General features: G+C 42.4%; 1 protein-coding gene across 1 annotated transcript in view; it reads right to left on the bottom strand.

Annotated features, from left to right (window-relative positions):
* SLC30A5 (solute carrier family 30 member 5) overlaps positions 1-9,288 on the bottom strand; it is a 23,228-nt gene extending 13,940 nt beyond the window's left edge. The window contains exons 1-7 of the mRNA XM_027882297.1: positions 9,128-9,288; positions 8,833-8,955; positions 6,376-6,442; positions 5,405-5,490; positions 3,904-3,991; positions 2,128-2,215; positions 438-514 (exon numbers count right to left, since the gene is read on the bottom strand). Of these exons, the coding sequence (XP_027738098.1) occupies positions 438-514; positions 2,128-2,215; positions 3,904-3,991; positions 5,405-5,490; positions 6,376-6,442; positions 8,833-8,955; positions 9,128-9,201 (603 nt within the window). The 5' untranslated portion in view covers positions 9,202-9,288. The remainder of the gene's footprint in view (positions 1-437; positions 515-2,127; positions 2,216-3,903; positions 3,992-5,404; positions 5,491-6,375; positions 6,443-8,832; positions 8,956-9,127) is intronic.
* Between the last annotated feature and the right edge of the window lie 13,371 nt (positions 9,289-22,659).

Raw genomic sequence — 22,659 nt, 5'->3', positions numbered from 1 at the left:
AATCCTGAGGTTCATCTGCCGGGGCCAAGCACGCTTGGACAGTGGCAGCGAGGTCCTCAGGACGTAGATGGATTGCCTTATGGGCTAACGAGCTCCATCTGCCCGGGGAGGGGCCCCGACCGGGAATCGAACCCGGGTCTCTGCAGTGACAGTGCAGTGTATTTTCCCCTGGACCACCGGGGGCTCCCAGGTAGGCATTACAGCAAAGTCCTTATCAGCTACAGAGGTTGAATATTGTACAGTGTGGATTGCTGTATTGAAGCTGCTCAAACTCCTATCAAGATGTAAAAATTACAATGCTAGTTCAGTTCCAATATATGGGGGGAGGGATGTTCAAATTTTGGGTTTGATTTAGGCTTGGATTAGCTCTGAGCTGGTGAAATTCTTACCTACAAAACTTACATAAATATTAAGCTTTTAAAATACAAGTTATTTACCTTGTGATCCGCAACACCCAGGAAAGCAATGATCGTATAGAGAACATGGGTTAGAGCACTGTCATGATGCCCCTCAGCTAAATAAAAAAGAAAAAATTAAGGAAGAGTTTCATTTGATGATTTTGTTTTAAACTGAAGAACAGGTAGAAGTAGCAAAAGACTACAGAAAGCAGAAGTAAGCAAACTGAGCTTTAAGGTGTGTTGGCACATGGAGGATAGACAGAGGATCAGGCTCAGCCCGCAGCAAGGTTTGTGAAAGGCATGCCCTGACTGACCAACCTGATCTTCTATGACAGGATTACCTACCTAGTGAATAAGAGAAAGGCTGTGGAAGTTGTCTGCACAGACTTCTGTAAAGCCTTTGACACTGTTTCTCACTGCATTTTCCCAGAAAAACTGGCTGCTCATGACTTGGATAGGTACACTGTTCTCTGGGTAAAAAAGCTGTCTGGATGGTTGGACCCAGAGAGTGGTGGTGAATGGAGTCACATCCAGCTGGCATCCCATCACCAGTGAGGTTTCCCAGGGCTCAGCACTGGGGCCATTTCTGTTTAGTATCTTTATCAGTGATCTGGATGAGGGGATGGAATGCACCCTCAGCTAGTTTACAGGTGACAGTAAGCTGGGTGGGAATGCTGGTTTGCTGGAGGGTGGGAAGGCTCTGCTGAGGGATCTGCACAGGCTGGATCCATGAGTGGAGGTCAATAGCATGAAGTTGAACAAGGCAGGTCCTGCCCTTGGGTCACCACAACCCAAGATAGTGCTACAGTCTTGCAAAAGAGTGGGTGGAAAACTGGGGGTGCTGTTTGAACAGTTTAGCTAAACATGAGCCAGCAGTGTCCCCAGGTGGCATTTTGCCTTTTACTGGCAACAGTGTGGCCAACAGGACGGGGGCAGTGGTTGTCAGCACTGGTGAGGCCACACCTCAAATCCTGCATTCAGGTTTGGGCACCTCACTGCAAGGAGGACATTGAGGTGCTGGAGCATGTCCAGAGAAGGGCAATGGAGCTGGCGAACGTGTGAGGAGCAGCTGAGGGTGTTTATTCTGGAGAAAAGAAGGCTCAGTAGAGGCCTTATCACTCTCTACGACTACCTGAAAGGAGGCTGTAACATTAGCTTTTTCTCTCAAGTAAAAGGAGAAAGGACATGAAGGAATGGACTCAAGTAGCACCACAGAAGATTAAGATTGAATATTAGGAAGAATTTCTTCATGGAAAGGATTGTCAAGCATTGGAACAGGCTGAGTCACCACCCCTGGAGGTAAGGTATTTAAGAGACATGTAGATGTGGCACTTAGGGACATGGTTTAGTGGTGGGCTTGGTAGTGCTCCGTTAATGGTTGGACCTGATGATCTTAACGGTCTCTCTTAAGGTCCCTTCTTACTCAACCCTTTCTATGAGTCAACTCACTAAAAAACTAAGTGAACTAACCAATAAGGTTCCAGAATAGACCGTTTGTAACTATAATTCCATTTTTTTATCCTTCTTTTGTAAAGTTTACTTTCACTTTATTTTTACTGCCCATCATTAGATGTACTATATTTTGTCAGTACACTATGATGAGATGATCAATTGGAAACTTTCTTCGGGATCACTTCAAATTATAATTTAATTCAGTACACTCAATTTTGCATTCTCTCTGCTCCAGTAGTAACAGTCACTTGCTCTTACACATAGCAATAAAGGATACGATGTTCTGCTATTTTAGCCATGAGGTCATCATTATCAAAAAGTAGCAAGCAGATCACAGCTATGATGAAAAATGCAGCACCTCTTGTCTGTAAAAAAAACCAAACCAAACAACAAACAGCTAATCAACAAAAAAACCCAAATATTTTTATAATTTGCTGTAACAGTTTACTATAAAAAAAATCCTGGAAATCAGTCCCCTCCCTCCCTGCTTCCTGATCATTGTAAGCATACTTCAGCATGAAAACCATGAATGAAACACCCGTTTTTTAAGAAAGTGATCTTGATGACATAATTTCACATTTTCTTCTGTTTTTCAGATTTACAAGATAACTCAGGACACATCACTACTGTAGCAAGCTAGATGCCTGCACCTTACAAACTTCAAGTGTGATTACTTTCTTCTTCATGATGATTTAATACTTTGTAACATCAATGAGCTAAAACAAGATCTGGTGGACAAACTGTCAAATTTTGTCCTAGAGGAGGAAAAGGCTAGAGAACTATGCAAAGGCTATGAGAAAGAACAGCTGTGCAGTACATTTAGGGGGAAAAGACAGAAGAAGCTACGAAATCCCAGCTCCCAGAGCTCTCACCATCCAGACTTAAGCCACTGCATTTTTGGTATTCATCATCTTGGCAAGACACTGAGCTCTACATCTGAAAAATACTATTACAATTTAACTTTTGAAGCCAAATAGAGCTATCACATTCTTATTTCAGAAAGTCAGCTGACCAGTTCACTTCATAAAGCTGAAGCGTTCAGAGGACAGGTTCACTGCCCCCTTGTTTCTGCTGCCATAAGCTATGCAGCTGAATTGCCAGACATGGCCCACTAAAACTGAATAAGAACCTCTCTGACGCTCTACATCTACTCTTTGGGTGGTTGGCTGGAAAAAATAATTTGTCTTCAAGATGAAGATCTTCATGTTGCATGCTCTAAGATTCTCAGTTTGAGGGGTGTATGTATAGCGTGCTGGAGCAGATGACTGCGCTATTCACGCTAAGGCCAGCCTAAAAGTGCTTAGGGGACTCCAGTGCAGTTATGAGACAGAGACTTCAGAACGCCCAGGCTGAGGTGGCATCAAAGTGAGACTTCTCTTACATAGCAAGACCTCTAGCCTCAGATATATGACAGTATGTATCTTCCTCCAACTCTTATTGCTTTTGAGTGGAAGTGGACAAGAATACTAGGTGTTGAGATAAGCTCATTCCATTTAGGGCTAATTAGGCACATTTACAGCACACCTTGCAAAAGTGTGTGCAAAGGGACTTGAATGTCTCAAGTAGAGGTCTCTGATTCAGGGAAAGACTGGGCCCAAATATTCAGCACATACAGGATTAGGAAGACATGACAGTGCTTACAGAAGTTTTTGGCAGAAAAAATGAGAGTATGTGAAAAGCTAAACATATAGAAGAGTCTAGGCCAGCCACTGGAGACTGAATTGCTGGAATTCAGTGTCAAAGGGTGAGGACCACTACATGAATATATGTCCTTTTGTCAGTTTGAACCCAAAATCCCATTACAAAGAATGCTGAAGTGTAAAAATAATTGTCAAGGTTCTTTTCTGCCTACAAACAGAAAAACTTCTCAAGTATCTGCTACAGAGGTCCAACAGCTTCACCCACTGTTTCCCTCAATTTCACCACTAACTAAACTAAAAAAAGCACATTTCCTATGAGTATAGATCCAACACACAGTTGTTCCAGGTAAAGAAGCACTTGCATTTATAGCATTCAGTATCTTCTACAATTGGTAACATAGATTTTTAAATACCTTTGCTGGTCCTCCACCTGAGCTTGTGAACAAGACACTAAGAAGTGACAGCACAACCAAATCACTGTGCTCAAACAGCAACAACGTCCTATAAAAAAGTGAAATAAAACACTGAAGTCCATTTACAATGAGTTTACCTCACAGCCTTGATATATACTATTTCACCTAAAATTAATGACACAGCAAAGATTTATACTGTGATTTCAAGTTTAAACAATTCAAAAGGATAAATGCAAATCTATTTGTCTTCACCAGCAGACAGATCTGGCTGCAGACAGCCAGACATATCACAAAATGAGGACTTCCTAGCTCAAGGAACAGATTAAGATTATTCAATTATAGATAACTTTAAACTGTACTTTTTTTCTAGCAACAGAAGACACTAACTTGCTCAAGATGGAAGTATTATTCCCATTACAATACCTCCTCTAAACTAGTAGCTGGCTCCCAGAAAAAAGAGGTCCTGTTCTGTAGTATTACATCCTTCTTATTGAGGTGCTGATGGTCTAGTAGTTTATGCCACCTCAGAACCTCTTAATTGTGGAAAATAAGAAATTCTAACTTACATCTCCTTCAGACATCAAAGGCTGACTAACAAGCTTATATTGACAGCTTTCCCAAGCAGAATATGAAAGTAATTATTGCTGTAAAGTTTACCAAATGCTTTTGCAATCCTCTGCATGGCAATACAACCTGCTAGGACCTGGTTCTGCTTGGGATGAATGCCAGCATCCAGAAAGACACTAGAGTATTAACTAAGTTAATATAATTAATCACAATATGATGACTCCCAGGTATGTCTTCTATGTGTAGTGGATAAAAGTTCACCTTCATAAAATCTATCATTTAAGGCTTTACCTTCTTCTCTCTAATGAAAGATGCTTTCCAATATATTGGATATCCAATATACCTTAATTTTTGGAAGTCTAATGTTACTATTTTATAGTTACTCAGTCAGTACTACTAATAAACAGCACAAGTGATTTTACTCTGAGTATGTGAACTAATGTTACCCAATTCCAACACAGTTCACATAGCCAACCAGGTAAAGCAAGTGCACCTGCAACAAGTGCATAAATTAATTCTAGTCACTTGTCACAGGAATTCCAGCTGTTATCACTAGCTGCCAAGCCACGGACTCCAAACAGGTAAATTAGCAATTGGAATTACATTAATGAGACTAGAGAAATTATGAAAACTACAGTCAGTAAAACAGACAGTGACCTTCATGTATCATCATGTGTTTAAGCACTATCAAAAATTTCACTGGCATCTCACCAAAGAATTAGTTGAAGAAAATTACCACTTCTATGGAAATTATATATAGTTTTTCCCTAGCACAAAGAGTTCACAGGAAAAAGCATAAGAATTAATTTAAATTTTCAAAAAATACATCAAGTGGCTAGCATCATGGGCTGACAAACAGAAAACAAAAAGCAAAGGAGAAAGACAGGGAAGGATGACAACAGAAAAATAGTATTTACAGTAGATATATATTTACCTCAGTGGTCCACAAAGAGTGAGGCCAAAAAACCACAAGAGTGAAATGATGCATCCAACAACAGCATGCTTAAAAATTCTGACCCACTACAAAGGAAAGGTATTTCATTATCATTTTTTTGTTTCAAAATAAGCATCCCATTCCTAGCACTCTTTCATCACAGTAGCTGTAGAAATTGAGGGGAAATCATATGCTTTGCAACAAGGCAAAGTACCTACAACAAACATCACACCTTCAAAATCCAGAATTTTAAATTTTTTAGCAATAGTAAAACCATATGGGGATAATATTTTTGAACTCAAATGAAAGATGAAATTTATTACTGTTCACATTTTTAAAATTCAGCCATACGTCTCTAATGATGAAAGCACTTGACACTTGGACCAACATGAGGCTATCCATCAGATTCTGTCTACTTAGCACATACACTGTGTTGAGTTTTGAGTACACAATTAAATAAACCCAAGATGAATAAGAAGCAGGTGAAGAAAATGTATTTCTTACAAATCAGCAGGTTCCAACCTGGCCCTACTCTAACTCCTCAAGATACTGGAAACTGAACAAAGGTCTGAAGAGCAGTTAGATCAGCCTCTCATCACATGCAGAAAGGACTCTTTTGTCATGCGGATAAGATCGAAGCATTTCAACATACTGGCAGTCCAGAAATTGCCCTTCTAACTGTCCAAGTCAGCTAAATAGACTAAGCTCTTTTTGAAAATTCCAGTCCTCAAACTAGATGCTTGTATGAAGACATGGACAAATCTTCTCACTATACTCTCAAAAGGAACTGACAAAAGCTAAAAATGCTGATTGTTTTTGTGTGCTAGACACCAAATTAGTTACACACTTCTAGAAATTGTTAGCACATCTTCCAAGTGGAGTAATTTTTATTCTACTTCCACTTTTGGCAAGAGCCACATAGCCAAGAATATTTACAAAGATGTCAACCACTACTACACATGTCAACTCACCTGATGCTTGGTCACCACTTTTCCAGAAGAAAATGGTTTTTGAAACAAAACCATAAAAAATGCAGACCTGTTAAAATAAGAAAGTTTTCTCTCTTAGTGTATTAGCTGTCAGCTTTTTATCCAAACCAGCTCTAAGTAACTAGGTCTCTCTCATCAGGCTCAGTTTACAAAATGGCTTTGCCTACAATTTTTTCATTAAAAGGCCATGTTGATCACATTCATTGGCTTTGCTTTCCCTGATGCATTACTTGTGTCACATACCAGTACTACAGCGATGACAAGTCAAGTTCAGTTCTGGTCAACTTTAAATGCAAAATCTTGAGAGAATTGCTAATCAGAAGTCTACTCGTGATTTACAAAAATCAAAATAACTGATCTCAGAAGTTCTGAAGAGAAATAATACTCTGATTTTTATTAGCAAGACAGATACACCTAAAGGTTTACTACTATATGGAATGCTGTACATACAGTCCTGTTAGAAATGGTACGACATGGAACACAATTTCTTCAACTGGGATCAAAAGTGATGGGGGAAAAAAGACTATGGTGCTTGGGAATGTGCAAGAAAGAAGTGTAGAAATGTAAACAAATTTGAAATAAAAGAAAAAAATAAAGTCCCAAATATTCCAATTCTGCCAAGTTTATTACATAAATGCTCTTCCACACGGCATCACGTAAATAGGAAGCAGAATTTTCTCTGCAAAGGTTGTTTCTTGTTATTTGCTATCAGTTTCTATACCATAGCCCTCAATGTGGGAAAAATAGCAGTTGAAACTCACAAGAACTACAGAAACACAAACCACAAAGAAGAAAGCTTATCTTCTACACCCTTGTTAAGAAAATTTGGACATGCCCAAGTGTCCTGGTTTTAGCTAGGATTGAGTTGTTTTTAATTAGTAGCTGCTACAGGGCTGTGTTTTGAATTCAGCATGAGAATAATGTTGATAACACACTAATGTTTTGTCATTACTCAGTAGTGCTTATCCGAAACCAAGGACTTTTCTGTTTCCCATGCTCTGCCAATGAGCAGGTGCATAAGAAGCTGGGAGGAAGCATGGCCAGGAGAGCTGATCCAAACAGGCCAAAGGAATATTCCATACCACAGAACATTATGCTCAGTATATAAACTGGGGGAACTACCCAGAGTGGGGGGCTCATAATTGTTCGGGGATGGGCTGGATATTAGTCAGTGCATGGTGAGTAGTTGTATTGTGCATCACTTATTTTTTCTTGCTTTTTTTATCCCTTTCATTACTATATTTTTTCACTTATTATATTATTAATAATTTATTACTTTAATAATTTCAATTATTAAACTGTTGTTATCTCAACTCACAAGTTTTGCTTTTTCTTTTCCTCCTGATTCTCTTCCCCACCCCCCTGGGGTGGGAGGCAGTGCTTGTACAGTTGTGTGGTACTTGGTTGCCAGTCAGAGCAACTGTCACAGCAACACCAATTTTGAAGTAGGAAAAGCACTTAAGTTTCTCGAGGGCAGACAGGCTTTACAGAGACATGTGGAAAGACTAGAGAGCAGGGCAATAACCAATGGGATGAAATTAAAAAGAGCAGGTGCTGGGTTCTTCATCTGGGGTGGGTAACCCTGCATGTATGCACAAACTAGGGGACAAAAGGCTGGAGAGCAGCCCTGTGGAATGTCTGGGCTGATGGCAAGTTGAATATGAATCAGCAATGTGCCCTGGCAGCAAAAAGGGTCAGCTGTGCCTTGAGGTGCAATTACATTCAAGCACAGCGTTGCCAGCTGGTTGAGGGAAGTGACTGTCCCACCCTGCACTGCACAGGTACGGCCTCACTTCGAGTTCTGTGTGCAGTTTTGGGCCCTTCTTATAAGTAGGATGTCAGACTGTTAGAGTGTGTCCGGAGGAGGGCAGGAGCAGGAGGAGCTGAGGTTGCTTGGTTTGCTCAGTTTGGAGAAGTCTGAGGGGTGACCTTAGGGCAGCCTAGAACTGTGGAGCAGCCAAGGGGGAGGTGCTGACCTCTCTCTGGTGAGCAGTAACAGGGCATGAGACGGAATGAAACTGCACCAGGGAAACTTCACATTGCATGTTATGAAAAGGTTTTTTTACTGAGAAGGTGGCCAGTCTCTGGAACAGGCTCCCAGGGAAATGTCACAGCACCAAGGCTGTCAGGACACAACATTCTTGGTCATATGGTTTAGTTTTATGTAGTCTTGTGAGGAGCAGGGAGCTGGACTAAATGATCTTTATGGGTCCCTTCCAGGTTGAGATATTCCAACATACTAAAATTATAGTGAGCAGAAATGTGAAGCAAAAACACTCCTACGAACAGAGCATTTCCTGGATTCACTGCTATGCCTTCTACTTCTTGAGTAATCTAGAACAAAATAATGCAAGGTACAAGCTTGACGCTGTCACAGAACACCCCAGACAGACCATGTTGTTGGTGGGGGGGACAAGGCTGCATCCCGTGCACACTCACCCCAGCTGCACCACGAAGATGAACTGCACGAGGTGGATCGCTTTCAGGAGATCGTAAGATTCAAACAGGCCCACGGCTTTCAAAACCTTGGTGAAGCACAGCAGCACGATGTACCGGGTCAGCCTGCGGAAGGAGAGAGGCCAGTTCGCGCACTCCCCGCGCCCGCGCGGGCCCGGGCCCACAGCCTCAGCGGAGGGCACGGCCCCCCCCGGCCCCGCCGCTCCCCTGAGGGAGGGATGGCCACGGGCCGCGCCCCGCACCCCGCGGAGCGGCCTCTTCTCCCCCTCGCCGTTACCGGGCGCTGGGCACATCCACGGGCCCCAGCGCGCCGCCGCCGGCCAGGGCCTGCCCGCCGTACGGCTGCTCCATGGCGGCACGGAGGAGGCTCCTGCGCGGTGCGGCTGCGGGCGCTCAGAAGCTCGGGCGCGGCCCACCTGCCCAGCGTCGAGGGCACTGCATCCCCCGCGGGTAGCGCAGCGGGAGGGGAACAGGGAGAGCGGGGCGGGAACCGGGAACAGGAACCGGGATCAGCAACTTCGGGGCGCCGAGCGCCCTCTCGCGCGTGCGCGGAGCAGTGCGCAGGCGCCTCGGCGGGGATGGGGCGGGGCCGGGAACTGCAGGGGCGTGGCCGGGCCGGGGCTCCCTCTCACCGCGGGGGGTCAGTAAAAGGGGGGGTGGAATTCCATACCTTTTTTTTTTTTTTCCCCCGAATAATAGAGCCACTTGAAACTAATTGGAGAAATCGAGGCGGAAGGTTAGAAATGTCCACATTGTGAGCTAGCTGCTTTCTTCCAGCTGTGTATCAAACTTTCTGGTTTTGGGACATCCCTACATGTGATTTTGGTACTGGTGTCTATATGTATGTATATATAGAGAGAGAGATAAAAACTGATATATAATCTCAGCAACGGTCAGCTGCATGTTGGATTTATTTGAAGTAGACTTGGTGGACTTTAACTAGGAAGAGAAGGAAGGACAGAAGCACAGAGGAGTATGACTGCTGACATGGTCAGAATTGCATTGGTCAGAAACCAAAGACTTTTTTTTTTTTTTTAACGTGCTTGCAGATTTGCAAGTTACTCCCAGTGTATGTGGAAACTTCTGCATGGCAAGCATAAAACTATTAAGAGAAGTGCCGGCTCTGCTCATCAGCTCCCTTATGAAGACCTCTTAAAAGTCCCGTGTCCTGTTCAAACCCCCTCCGTTAACAACTTGGAAGACCATGGAATAATGATGGGTGGGGGGATTAGAGTTTAGTTACATGCCGTGTGCTCTCTGTCCGGGAGATGGAGATGTTGGCAAACAGCGCAAGAGAGAGGACTGGACTGCAAATGAGAGGCGGAGGTGGGTGGATGGGCCGGGAGCCGAGCAGGGAGACCGAGTGATGTGGGAGAGGGCAGAGGGTGCGAATCAATGGACTGCGTCAGGGACATGCAGAGAGCGGAAGAGAGAAAGGCTAGAGAGGCACAGGGGAGAGCTTCCTGGGACCAAAACTGGGGGAAGCACAAAAACTAGAAGTGTGAGTTAAACGAAAGCATTGCAAAGTCCAGGGGATGTAGGAATGGATCCTCAACACTTTTAAGGGTGAGAATATGTGGCATACTGGGGCAGGCTGCTGCCCACCAGGGATTCTCCTGTGACTCCGGGAGGGTGACAGCACTGTGTTGTTACAGCCCTGTGTTGTTACAGTCCCTGGCCTGCCAATTCACTGAGCAGCCCCCACTGGGTGCCATACTCAACACCTGCTTCAAGCACCTGTGCCTGGTGGCATCCTCCTGGCCTCTGGGTGTCCCAGGCTGGAGGGATGTCAAGGCACCCCTGCCCAGGCTGTCCACTGCAGCAGGACCCACGGCTCAAAGGAACCCTCTGGGAGGACACGTATCCTGCCATATCAGTGGCCCTTCCTCACCTATACATGCATAAGCTTACCCAGGATGTGAACTTACATGTATGTGTAATTTTGACATAATGGAAACCCACTCTTGGCTTGTAGCCTGCTGCAGTGGTATTTGGTTTGGCCAAGAAGTGTCTTGGTGTCAGTTTGTGAACTCTATTATGTGTGAAACCATATAATAGCTCAATTAATTGTGAAAATACATATTATTAGGCCCTGCCAGGATCAGTGTAAGGACTGTCAAATGTGTGTGTTCATATACTCCAGCTAAGCACCACTGAACACAGAGATGGCTACTGCACTGCTGCAAAGACAGAGAGCAGATGTCTAAAACCCAAAATATTTAACAGAAGAAAAAGACGTGGTGAAACTCATTAGGGTTGTTCAAGGGAATTGTGAAAATAAATGACCATCAACTAGAGCAAAGTTGGTGTCTGTAGGAACAGCTAAAGGAGAGAAAAACTAAAGTCTCTGAAAGAATAGATGCAAACCCAGAAACTTCATGAGTGAAAGAGAAGCCATATGTAGGAGGATATAGGGTTCTTGGATGGGATTTGAAAGGCCCTTATTTAAACCCTGCAAAATTTGCAGAAAAAGACATAAACATCTATTGTTTCTTTTAGTTCTAAATGTGTTTCAAGCTAGGGTTTTGATTGAATGTTGCATGATACTAAAGACTTGAAATGTGAAATTGGAGTATCTAAAAGGCTATAGGTTTGGGGAAAAGGTGTTAGTTGGACTGTTAGCAGTGGTCCTAGAGTATCTGTGTTACTTCTCAATGAAAATGTGATGTGGTAAGAAGGAGAACATAGACCTAAGAAATGGCCTTGTGAAACAGTAAACCTGATTGTTACTACAGCCTAGTGAGATCAAAGGAAACTCAGAAGGAAAAGACTCAGAAAAATTTGGGAGGATAAATTACTGCGCTTCCTCTGCTAAATGAGATCTTGAGGCAGTCTAAGCAAAAAAAAAACCTGTGCCGCTTTCTGAATGATGTACTTCTCTTTGTTATTTCAGGATTAGAGCAAACAATGGTAGATTAAGGGGGAAAAAAACCAAAATATTCCCTTCCTAGTGAAAGCAAAAGTGCTTAAACTTGTGCTCAGTGAAGAGCTGTGGTCATTTAAAATTTGGGCTTTTGGTCTGCCAAGAAACATCAAGCATTTTGTTTCTACATTGAAGGAAGCAATGTCTGTGGGTGCCACTGAGTGCAGGAACTGGCTGGAGCTGGCTCTGGAATTGTGTCTGTGGGGAAGCACACTCAGTGGCTAATGTCCTGGTGAGGGAGCTCTGGCAGAACTGTGCTGCTGCTGGACATTTATTTCAAGCTGCGCTTTCATGAAGAGTTTTGTTTAGAAAATATCTTAATAGCTTTGTGTTTATTGAGTAATGGTGACACAAATATCTGTTCCAGGAAAAGCTCACTGGGATTAACTAAGTAATTAGAATGGCAGAAAATGTCTTTTCTCTCTGACTTGGCATGGGAGGACAATGACTTTGAATCAGAATTTTCTTCTGATTCTGATGCAAGCTGTGATCTTTCATTTTTCATCTAGCAAAGAACAACTAAGTGGAGAGAGGCACTACTGGGAAGTGTGCACATATCCATGGTTCACGGACTTTGGTGCAATCATAATGCTAACCTGACATGTCAATTTGCAGAAAATTTCCCAACTGGTGTCTGAGGAAGCAGAGAAAGGAGGCAACTGTACGTGAAATAGTGTTGTGAGTTATGTTGCTGTGAGTCTCCATCTCTTGTGCTACTGCTGTTGTATTTGCACATCACTATGCAAACAAGTGCACTTGTTTCACTAATACAGTGATACAAAAGAAAGCAAAAAAAGAAAAGCCTCTGGAGTAACAATTCAGAGAAAATAAGTGATATAGCAAGAAAGCCATACTGGGACTTAAAAGTGATATTTTCCTATTATAAAGCTCCAATATTAATTATGTAGCAGGAATGAGAATGGAAAAAAGGGATGATAGAAAATCAGAAGTGCCTGCAAATCAGGGTCATTTTGGAGGCTTTTGTGATTTCCTGTATTGTGACATAAAGTACCTAATTTGTTTTTGCTGGGAAATTTGTAGCTGAGGTCAATGTAGCAGGAAATAAAATTTGAGGAAACAGATAGACACAGGGTTTCTGTGCTAGAACCATTCAAGAGGATGGTGTCTGTTCAAATTTATATAAAACAAATGCTAAAATGTATGTTAGACTGTATTCTACCATGTTTGCTGCTTCTTGTCAGTTTAATTTTGTATTATCAGAAAACTTGTATTTAGATGTAAACAGCTTTTTTTACTTGGACTCATTGACACAGGTCTCTGGCAGTGGTTTTCCCTCCTCTGCCTGCAATGCTGTGGCCCTGACACTGTCTTCCCTGTGCAGTTCAGGCTCTGCCATGCTTGGCACAGATGGGGCCGGTGGTGGGGATCTGGCTGGCTCCAGTACTGCTGGCTTGGAAGGCAGTCAGCCTCCTCCACATAGCTCCATACTCAGGTGTATGGCCCTGCTGAGAACTAGTCTGCAGTCTGACCTGGATTTTCTCTGTGAAAAGAAAGAGTCCGCTGAGATCAGTCCTCCCTTCCATGTTCCTCCACTTGGTGTTTGGACCTTTTCTGATGGTGATGTATGTAAAGAGCTGAGCATCTACCACGGTCATGTGTGGGGTGATAAATGTTCAGTGGTGGGAACCCATACAGCAAGGGCCAACAAGGTGGTGTAGTTTCCTAAGGAGCTGAGTTGATGACTGGACCTCAATTATAGGCCAGTGATTTAACTCCAAGATCAATTCCTCATTAATCTCAGCTCATCTAATAATAAAGCTGAAATAAATACTTGAAATTGTGTTAGATAATTTTTTGCAACTTTCTAGTCAGAATTAATTAGGTGCTACAATTAGAAATGATTCACTGCTTTCCTTCCAAAGCATGTAAATTAACACATGTTCTGTTTTGCTGACAGAGTGAATTCTACTTTAGGGAAGTCATGAAGTATGGCTAGTGTGAGTACAGACAAATGCATGATGCTACCTTTCTGCCCAAAACCAGCAGCTTCAGTTAGCTCTTATTTTGTATTGTCTTCCCTCCCCTCTGCCAGTCCTGAGTAACAGGGAACATGCTGCTAAAAAGCTCAAAGCCACAAACCTGCTTCCATAGTGCTTTGCCTCAAATTTCTCCATTCCCCAGCACGACTGAAGGCAGCAATTATGGAGTCACAATCATGTGAACATCAGCAATGAAACACTGGCTTCTTCAGCTTCCAGGAGGATACAAAGACTTTAACGATCAGTTTACACCAGCTCACCTATGTTTTCTAGGAAGAGAAGAAAATGGAAGAGAGTTGGTTATGCAGGAAGGGGAGATGATAGAGACATGGAGAATCCAAGGCAATAAATAGTCCAAACCTTGTGACCTGCTTTACTGCCCTCCTTCCTTCCCCCAGAAAGTACTCAGGGACTTAAAAAATAAGCCCTTGGGCATGTGATTAAAAAAAAAAAAAAAAAAAAAAAGAAAAGAAAACCAGAAAAAAATTAATAAAATATGCTCTATTTTATAGGGCTATATGGTACATATGGGCTGGTAGACTGTGCCTCAGTGTATCTGGCTTTGTTCTGGTGTCAGCCATGTATGGCTCACAAGTAACACCTTAGACATCAGGTTTCTGCCTGTGGAGGATTACAGATGTGTGGGCTTGAAACGATGTCGATCGTGGACAAGCCTTGCCTTGGAAACAAGCCTGGATATGCAGAACTCGTAGTACAGAATATTCAGAAAGCTCTCCATGCTGATGGAGATAAATGGAAGGTGTAGGAAAGTGATAGAAAGCAGACTTCAGACTACTCTCTGTGGATGATATTCCTCTTCATGTTTTATTTCCAGTTATTTTAAAATTAGGCCATAAATTGAAGGCAGAATTCACATTACACATTCATCTCCTCTTCTGCAGGCTCCAGAGGGACAGCTGAACTACTTTATCAGGATGGAGAGTGGAAGGTTTCTGACCATTGCTGAACTCGTGTCTATGTATATGTACTGCCTGAACAGGGAGGTGTTTTCTTTTCTGTTGTTCTGGGATATATCATGTTTTTTTCCCCATACTGTTAACAGTTAACATCTATACTGGTATTCCTCAGGTCTTTTTTTGACAAGATATATAACAGGACCTAGTCCCTTGGGACCCAGGACTTGTGCTTAGGATGCATTTTTGCCCATATTGAAACAAATAAAGGTCTGTATAAAAGACCTTTAAAAATTATTTCATTTAAAAAGACATAATTATGACAGCAGGTAATGGGAGGAGAGTAGGAAACAGAAATGGAAAAATGACACTATGAATAAATGGATATTTTTCTTCCCAAAACCATAGCTATTAATGGTAAGCAGATTACCTGGAATGACTTTCTAACCACTGAATCATCAATTAAGACTGAATGAAACTTTGCCTGCTACTGAGGCATTTAGGATCGTCTTAACATGTGTGGATTCTCTTTTGCCTGGTAGTTGTGTCAAACTTCTACTGAAGACTTCTCCCCCGTGGGATGCCAGTCTAGATCTCTCTCCTCCTCCTGGCTGCATATATTCACAGACATTTGGGAACTGAATATCTGTAGGACCTCTGTTGCTCTGTCAGTAGTGAAGACAGGCCAACAGGTCAAAATATCTTAGGAGGAGGTGACAGCAAAGCCAATTAAGTTACCTCTAGGCAATGCTTAGGAGAGCAGAATAGTAGGAAAGCACATATCCAGCAATAGTGAACCTAACTAGGAAATTAAGCTGTGAAATAGTTAGACTGGCTTCTGGCACATGTAGCAAGCACATGTAGCACTGTCTTGGGTTATGACTCTGGTTCTTACCCCAGGGAACTCATCAACATGACTGCTCACAGCTAATTCACTTTGTGAGATCTCATGGGTTGGTTCAAGGAAGAGTGGTTGGCTGGCTTGGGAAGGGAGTTGTGTGGAGTTGCTGGGGTCCCATTGAGGTACCTTTTCATAGTGTTGTGAAAGGAAGGGAACTTGAGACTTAAGTCCTTGTTGGAGAAACAACGGAAAAAATGTGGTGGGGGGGATCTCAAGGAAATGAATGGTTGAGTTAAAATGGAAGTGCTCTGATGAACTAATGATTTTTCTTTTGTAATCTGATCCTGCCTACAGCTCTGAACTCATGTTTTTGTACTCTCCAGCTTGCTCCATTTACTCCCACTTGCTGTTTGGCAAGACTGAGTGTTTTCATTGCTGGGCCACAGAGCACCAGGCTCTTTGTCACAGCTGGTGGCTGGGATCAAGGCTTGCTTTGCATTCTGGCTTGGCTGGTTCTACATCCTCTCACTACAAATCCTCTTGGCTTTTGACACCCAGGCTTGTTCTTTCCTAACTGATCATAGCCTCCCTTCATCCAGCTAATGGTGCAGCATTACCCTCCCAGCAGAAAGAATTAGCCCTTTCAAGCAGCCCTGATTCTCTCCAAAATGGGCCTAGAGGAACCTATGGTGCAGGGGCTACCAATGTGTCCTTTTCCTTACCTGACAAGTGACATTCCTCTAACAGATCTTCCTTGCCTTTTGGGGGAGTCCAAAGCACTGCAACTGTATTTAACATAAATTCCATGGTACTCTCTTTGTTTCAGGCAGTAAAAAAACAGAAAGAAAAAGATATGGTCAGCAAGACAATTCCCCAGATAATTGTGGAAACATGTTTAATCTTATGTTTCTGTGAGCCCACTGTTTCGAGATGCCAGTAGTCAGAACATTAATCATAACTGTTCTGAATTATCTCAGCATGCCATGATGTCAGGCAGGGCGAGAATCTCCCTTTGAAGTGGCCTTTCTTTCAGTAGACGGATTTAGCAAAGAAAAGGAGAAAGGATTTTAGTCAAGATTATTGGGACAACCCACAGTCAGTGAGCTCACCCGCAGTGGATGCTCCTGCATGAACAGTTGCTTTGTGTGCACTCAGAGAACAGCAGATGGTGGGTGGCCCTGTAGGATCATGGATAATGAAGAACAAGCTTCGACCTTGGCATCTACAAGTGTGGGTACACTGAAACCAATAGAGTGGCCTGTTATGTCAAGTTTGGATTTGGTAGTGAGTGTAAAGACAGTTGGGATGTGGAAGAAGGAGATTACCAGAACTCAGGAAAAAACACTAGGCGAAATTGTTAGTCCATACTGGAGATGATCAAGCTGCTTTCTCTTTCCTGGTAAACAATTATTGGGCATATGAGCTGAGGGAAATGTCCTGTCTCAGTCCCTCTAGTGAAGCATATTACAAAGGTTCATTTTGCTCATGTCTGGAGCAGCTGGAAGCACTTAAAATGTGCCATGACACAGAGAGCTTGAGTCTCATAGCTATTAAAACACAGCAGTGGGTAGGCTGGAGGGATAGTGCAAGCTCTGCCTGTGCTTCGAGCTGGTTGAATACAAAGCAGCTCAACCCAAGCATGCTGTGGTCAGAGGCTCAGCCAGAGTGAATGCATGCTGTAAGGGGATAGAAGGATCATTATTCAGCTCAGCATCAAGCTAAGGTGGCCACACATTTGCCAAGATCGCATGGCCCATGTCCTGCCAAGGAGGAAAAACAGGCCTGTTCCTCTCTTTGATCTACCCTGTTCCATGTCTAATGTGTCTGGGACAATGCTGGTATGAAACTGGCTTCAGCCTGGCCAGCTGCTGCAGATTCTGCCATGAAGGTGGGGACATTAGAGGAGTTATGCAACCTCACTGGGGAGATATGTTGATGCTATAGACTCAGGAGATGCAGCTCTGGAGAAGCCTGAAGTGGCAGAGAGGATTGGAAGGGTGTCAGGGCTCAGAGCAGCATGGACATCTGAGCTGCTAGGACAGAGATGTTTTAGCTCTGATGGCAGCCACATTGCTGGATGAGGATCTGAGGAAAACTCTGGGAATGTAACTGAGACAACTTATATGTGATTTAACTTCTTATCCTCTGCAGCACCAAGAGAGCAACATGCCTTCCCCTATACGTATTCTTGTCAGGAACTTCAGCATTGTTACAAGTTATAACCAAGACCCATCCTTTTTGCCCCTTTTCCCCACAAAAATTGCCATGCCAGAGATGTGCTGTGAGAGGGACTTTGAGATGCTCCACAGGGGAGAGGATAAGGAGTGAAGCTGAAGGATGGAGGAGGTTTTGCTGTGGAAGGCATGGAAGAGCTCACCCTTTTCTACATTCTTTAGGGATGCACCTACAAAATGTAGCTCACAGAAGAGCATTGTTCCATTTACATACGTGTTTTGACAGTTAGTTGTTATCAGGTTTTACTAGGGCTCTTTGAGAAAGAGTACTCATGCTCCAATATAGCCTGGGCGGTGCAGTTGGATCCTTGGTCAGGATAACTGGGTGAGCTGACATGGCACTGGAACCTGTACATATTTGAAATCTTTGGTTTAGGTGTGTACACTTCATCTTTCTCTCCTTGGAATCATAGATACACATACATGTATGTGTATGTATATATATGTATCTGTATCCATTTCCATACCCATATCTGTTACGAGCCATGTGCTCAGGAAGAGGTAGGAGTTTCTTGCTGCTGATGGAGCAGTAGGGCTATCTGGTGGACAAAGGGTTGTGGGCACAGGTGGAGGGCTTGGCAGGGTTATTCCAAGCCACCGGCGCAATAAAATCCAAGTGTGAGGTCCTGACCCCCCTGAGGCAAACAGAAAAATTGCACACATGCTCTAGAGTCAATATATCACATAATATGGGCAAGATATTAAAAAGCAACTGATTAGGAGGGAGAAATCCTGGCAATCAATGACCATGGAAAGGAAAAGAGGAAGAGTACATGACACCTTAATGAGGCTTTAGTTTAGCAACACGTTTTGTTCTCTTAGGGAGTGATGCAGTGTAACAGTGATTCCTTTAATTTATCTGCTTTACTACTTTTTTGTCACTGCCATAATTTTATTGAGTTTTTCTTTTAACAGTGATACCATAAGAGGCTTCTAAAGCTACAATATATAGTAAGTAAAATTTTCTACATTCATTTAATTTTGCAAGTTAGCCTCCTATATTTAAATTTGGTGTTCCAAGGTGTACCTTGAGGCTTGTTGTAGCTTTATAAATGGCCCTTATGGGGGAATAGGAGAGAATTGTGTCCTCGAGGTCCATTTTTGATGTTCCTCTGATTTGGGATTATTACCACAGCAGGTTGCATTGCTAATGTTGGATATGCAGTAAAAGACTTCGACTGTTTGGAAGCTGTCAATCAATAAATCATCAACAAGATAAAACTTAGTGTCTCTTTTTGTGCCTTTGAACATGAAGGACAGTGCCTGACTGTTCCTGAGCCAACATAATCAGAAGAAAAATGCTGATGATTTCCTTATGAGTTAATGCAGTTTTGTTTTCCTGGTACCACATTTTCCTGGTGAGCATGTGAAGTCCTGTGGACTGATATCAGGGAATGTTTTGTTGGATGCTCACTCCTTGCCAAGGAAATTTGGAGACTGGAATTTCTTGATTTTGTGGATGTGAGCAAGTAGTTTTTTGGGAGAGTTTGCCTGGGGCCTTGAATTGAAGGCAAGCGCACAAGTGGCTTTGCTCGGAACACTGATTTTTGAGCATGAAGAAACACAAAAATCCAAACATAATGTGTGGTTCTGCAAAAGTCTTTAGACATTATCATATCTCCCACTCTGAAGAGGTGCAGGAGGCTAGGGAACCACGTTTTATCATGGGAGATAGGACCTGAGGGGGTGGCATGAAGCTGTGTCAGGGGAGATTGAGGCTGAATATTTTAGGAAAGGGTACTTTGCCCAGAGGGTGGTTAGACACTGGAACAGGCTCCCCAGGGAAGTGGGGAGAGACAAAGCCTGCCAGAGTTCAAGAAGCATTTGGATAACACTGTCAGGCATGTGGTCTCACTCTGGGAGGTGTCCTGCATGGGGCTGGAGTTGGACTTGATGACCTTTGTGGGTCTCTTCCAAATCAGGATATTCTATGATTCTATGATCCTAAAATATGATTTACAGTCTCTGTTTTTTGGTGTTGCTGGTCCAGAGCACTGACTGTATCAGTGATTTCCTTCATTATGGCTCCAAGCTCAGTTCAGTTTTCCTGCCATCTATATTTGTATTTTACCTTTATCAGAGTTAGATGTTAAAATAAGCATGGACTTTTGCAATGTTTCTGCTGCTTATGAGAAGGCTTTGGTTAGAACAGCAGTTGTGTCTGATAAAAGAGGGATAGTATGGGGAAAACTTCATCTGAGCAGTCTTGAAATGTGGTGTCCAAGCCTGTAACATGACTCAGTGACATACAATCAACCTCTGATAAATTTTTAAAACCCTTCAAGTCAAACCTTCAGCCAATGCACCTTTGTGCAGCTCTTTCTTGTTTTTCCAGTATTTGTTCCATAAATATCTACTCATCCATGCCAAAATCTGAAAAGGTCCCCTCAATCCCTCCTGAAATCTTTAGGTTTCATTCAGTATTTACAGTGTAGATGTGAGCCTCAAATCCTGGCTTGCTTGTGTTCACAACACAACCTTTGGGAGATCCAGATTTGTTGGCTAACTGATAATCTCTACAACAGAGAGAATGCAGGTAATTTTTCCTTTGTTTCCAGCAGGAATATACCAAGAAATATTCTGCCTTTAGCTTTATAAGTACCTATGTCTGACTTTCTTTATGGAGTTAAATAATTTACAGTGAATGAGATGTGTAATCCACTTTATCAACTATTGGTTCATGCCTTGCAAATGAGCTAGCAATTTTTGGTGAAGGAACTGTTGAACAGTTATGTGTGTGCATGCACTATGCAACAGTATGAGTCATGGTTTCCAAGGGTTAGCACAGTGGGTATGCATTCTCTACTCCTGGTAAAACTGGGTCTCAAATAATGACATAGAAATGCAACACTACATCCATACTTCGGTGTTGGAGACTTCTGAAACAAAGAACACAGCATGACTAGAGTGAGTGCAGTAATGAATGTACTGGTTTGCATTACATATATTAAAACCCTGACATATAGTACTCCTCCCCACCTCTGTTTGTGTTTGGTGATAAGGGGTGAGAAGGACAATTAAGATTTTTGCTGATAATTGTAGACATCAGCTAGTAATTCAGCAAAGCTGCAGTTTTGCTATTGTGCTCTGTGACTGGCAAAATTCTGCTGCAAATATGTGAACCACATGTCAGTGCAGTCATTGAAACAATAAACAGTATTATTGGGTTGCCCTGTAGGATGGTAAATGTACTTCCTTTACTGACTGACATGGGAGCTCAAGATCAGTAGAAGGAAGGAAAGTTAAATCTTGGTCTTGCAAACACTTGTACTCAGCTTTAAGGCTGTCTGCCTCTGTTGCTGTTAATAGCACTCCTCAAGGGCTTAGAGATGAGTTGATTTTAAAACCTTGAAGGTCTGTAGGCTAATAGCATCCCAATATTGGACCACAGGAGAAGAAGAAAAAAAGGAGTATTCCAAAATGTGCAGCATTAATTCAACAAATGTATTTAAGTTTAATTATTTATAATATTTCAGAGCATATTAGTAATTGTTGTGTAATGTAATCATAACAGTAATGAAGTCTGAGTAATTCAAGATCTAGTTACATCATCTTGCTGTTAAGTTGTGCTTAGAAGAGAAAGTACCAACTTAAGTTCAAACAGCAAAATATGATTCAGCAAAAGATGCTAGTTGCACTAGATTTCTAAAACTTTCAGGAATATTGAGTACTAAATATCTCTGCTTGTCTTAATAGATGGGATTATTTAGATTAAATAGGTAACTTGGAGACTTGATTTACTTGCAGTATATGTGGTAAAAGAAGCAGACTGTCCTGCATTTTGTGTTTATTGTATTCAGAACCCACATAAACACCTCCCAAACCTGCTCCCCATCCGTTTATTCATGGAAGAGGCTTTTCTACCTTGCGTGGACCAGGATGGAACAGCAGGACGAGAACTGGCATATACACGGTGTGGTGGAACTGGTCATCACAACCATAGAGGCTAGTGCTGGAACCAGCTGTGGTTTGGCAGGCATGCTGACGGTGAGTCCAAAGGGTTTATATCGACTGGCCTGAGCGATGACTGCCATGAAGAAAAGATCTCTGCCACAGCAAGCAAAGGCCAGACCCCCAAGCAGACATTTGTCTTCCTACCAAAGTACAGTGGTGTAAAAGGCTCTTGTGGCAGGTGGGCAGCTGTGTCTGGGATAGCTTCCCCTGCTTGTCTTGTATTGCCTACTTTGTGCTACTCTCCTTTATCTCCTCCCTAGTGCTGTCATGGAGAGACCATCAACATGTAACCCTTACAAATGGATCGATAGACCAAAAAGGATGATCATTTGGAAGATTAGATCTCCCTTACTCATTGCCAATTATTTTATGATAGTTCTGATTAATGATTCCATTCTAGCCATTTCAGTGCTCAGCAGTCTTCATTTGTTAGTGTTGATTATGCAAGTCCATGCCTTGCCTGAATCTGAGTTATTCTGACCAACAAATGTGAATTAAAATCAATAGAAATGTCATTAGCATCCCAGTGCCATGAAAGATAATACGAACAATTCTCATGTGTTCAGTTTATTAAAATTTGCTAAAGTGTGAAATATGTATGACAAGTAATGATGTTTTAATCTTTTGCCAAGGTAACAATTGAAAGCTGATTAATTCCATGCAGTAATTATAAAATCAAAATGATGGAAGATTGTAATCAAGAAGGATTCTGTCTCATACTTTGTCATGCTTCCATACAAGATAAAATTCTTATGTGTAATGTCTCTTTTATCTGAAAAGAAATCAAACTCCAATTTGCCCAGTTTAAATGTCATGCCAAGTTGTAAAATAAACTCCTTTTCTTTTTTAAATTCTGATCAGAATATAAAAGCATCCACCAAAGCTGTCAGCTTCTCCAGGAGAATTCTGTATCAAAGACCTTACTGAAGTCCAGGTAGACTAA

Source organism: Empidonax traillii, unplaced genomic scaffold (assembly GCF_003031625.1).
Source record: "Empidonax traillii isolate 1590-97213 ecotype Southwest subspecies unplaced genomic scaffold, ASM303162v1 scaffold8:size5222938, whole genome shotgun sequence".
In the NCBI taxonomy this organism is placed as follows: domain Eukaryota; kingdom Metazoa; phylum Chordata; class Aves; order Passeriformes; family Tyrannidae; genus Empidonax; species Empidonax traillii.
This window is presented reverse-complemented; position numbering and strand designations above follow the sequence as displayed.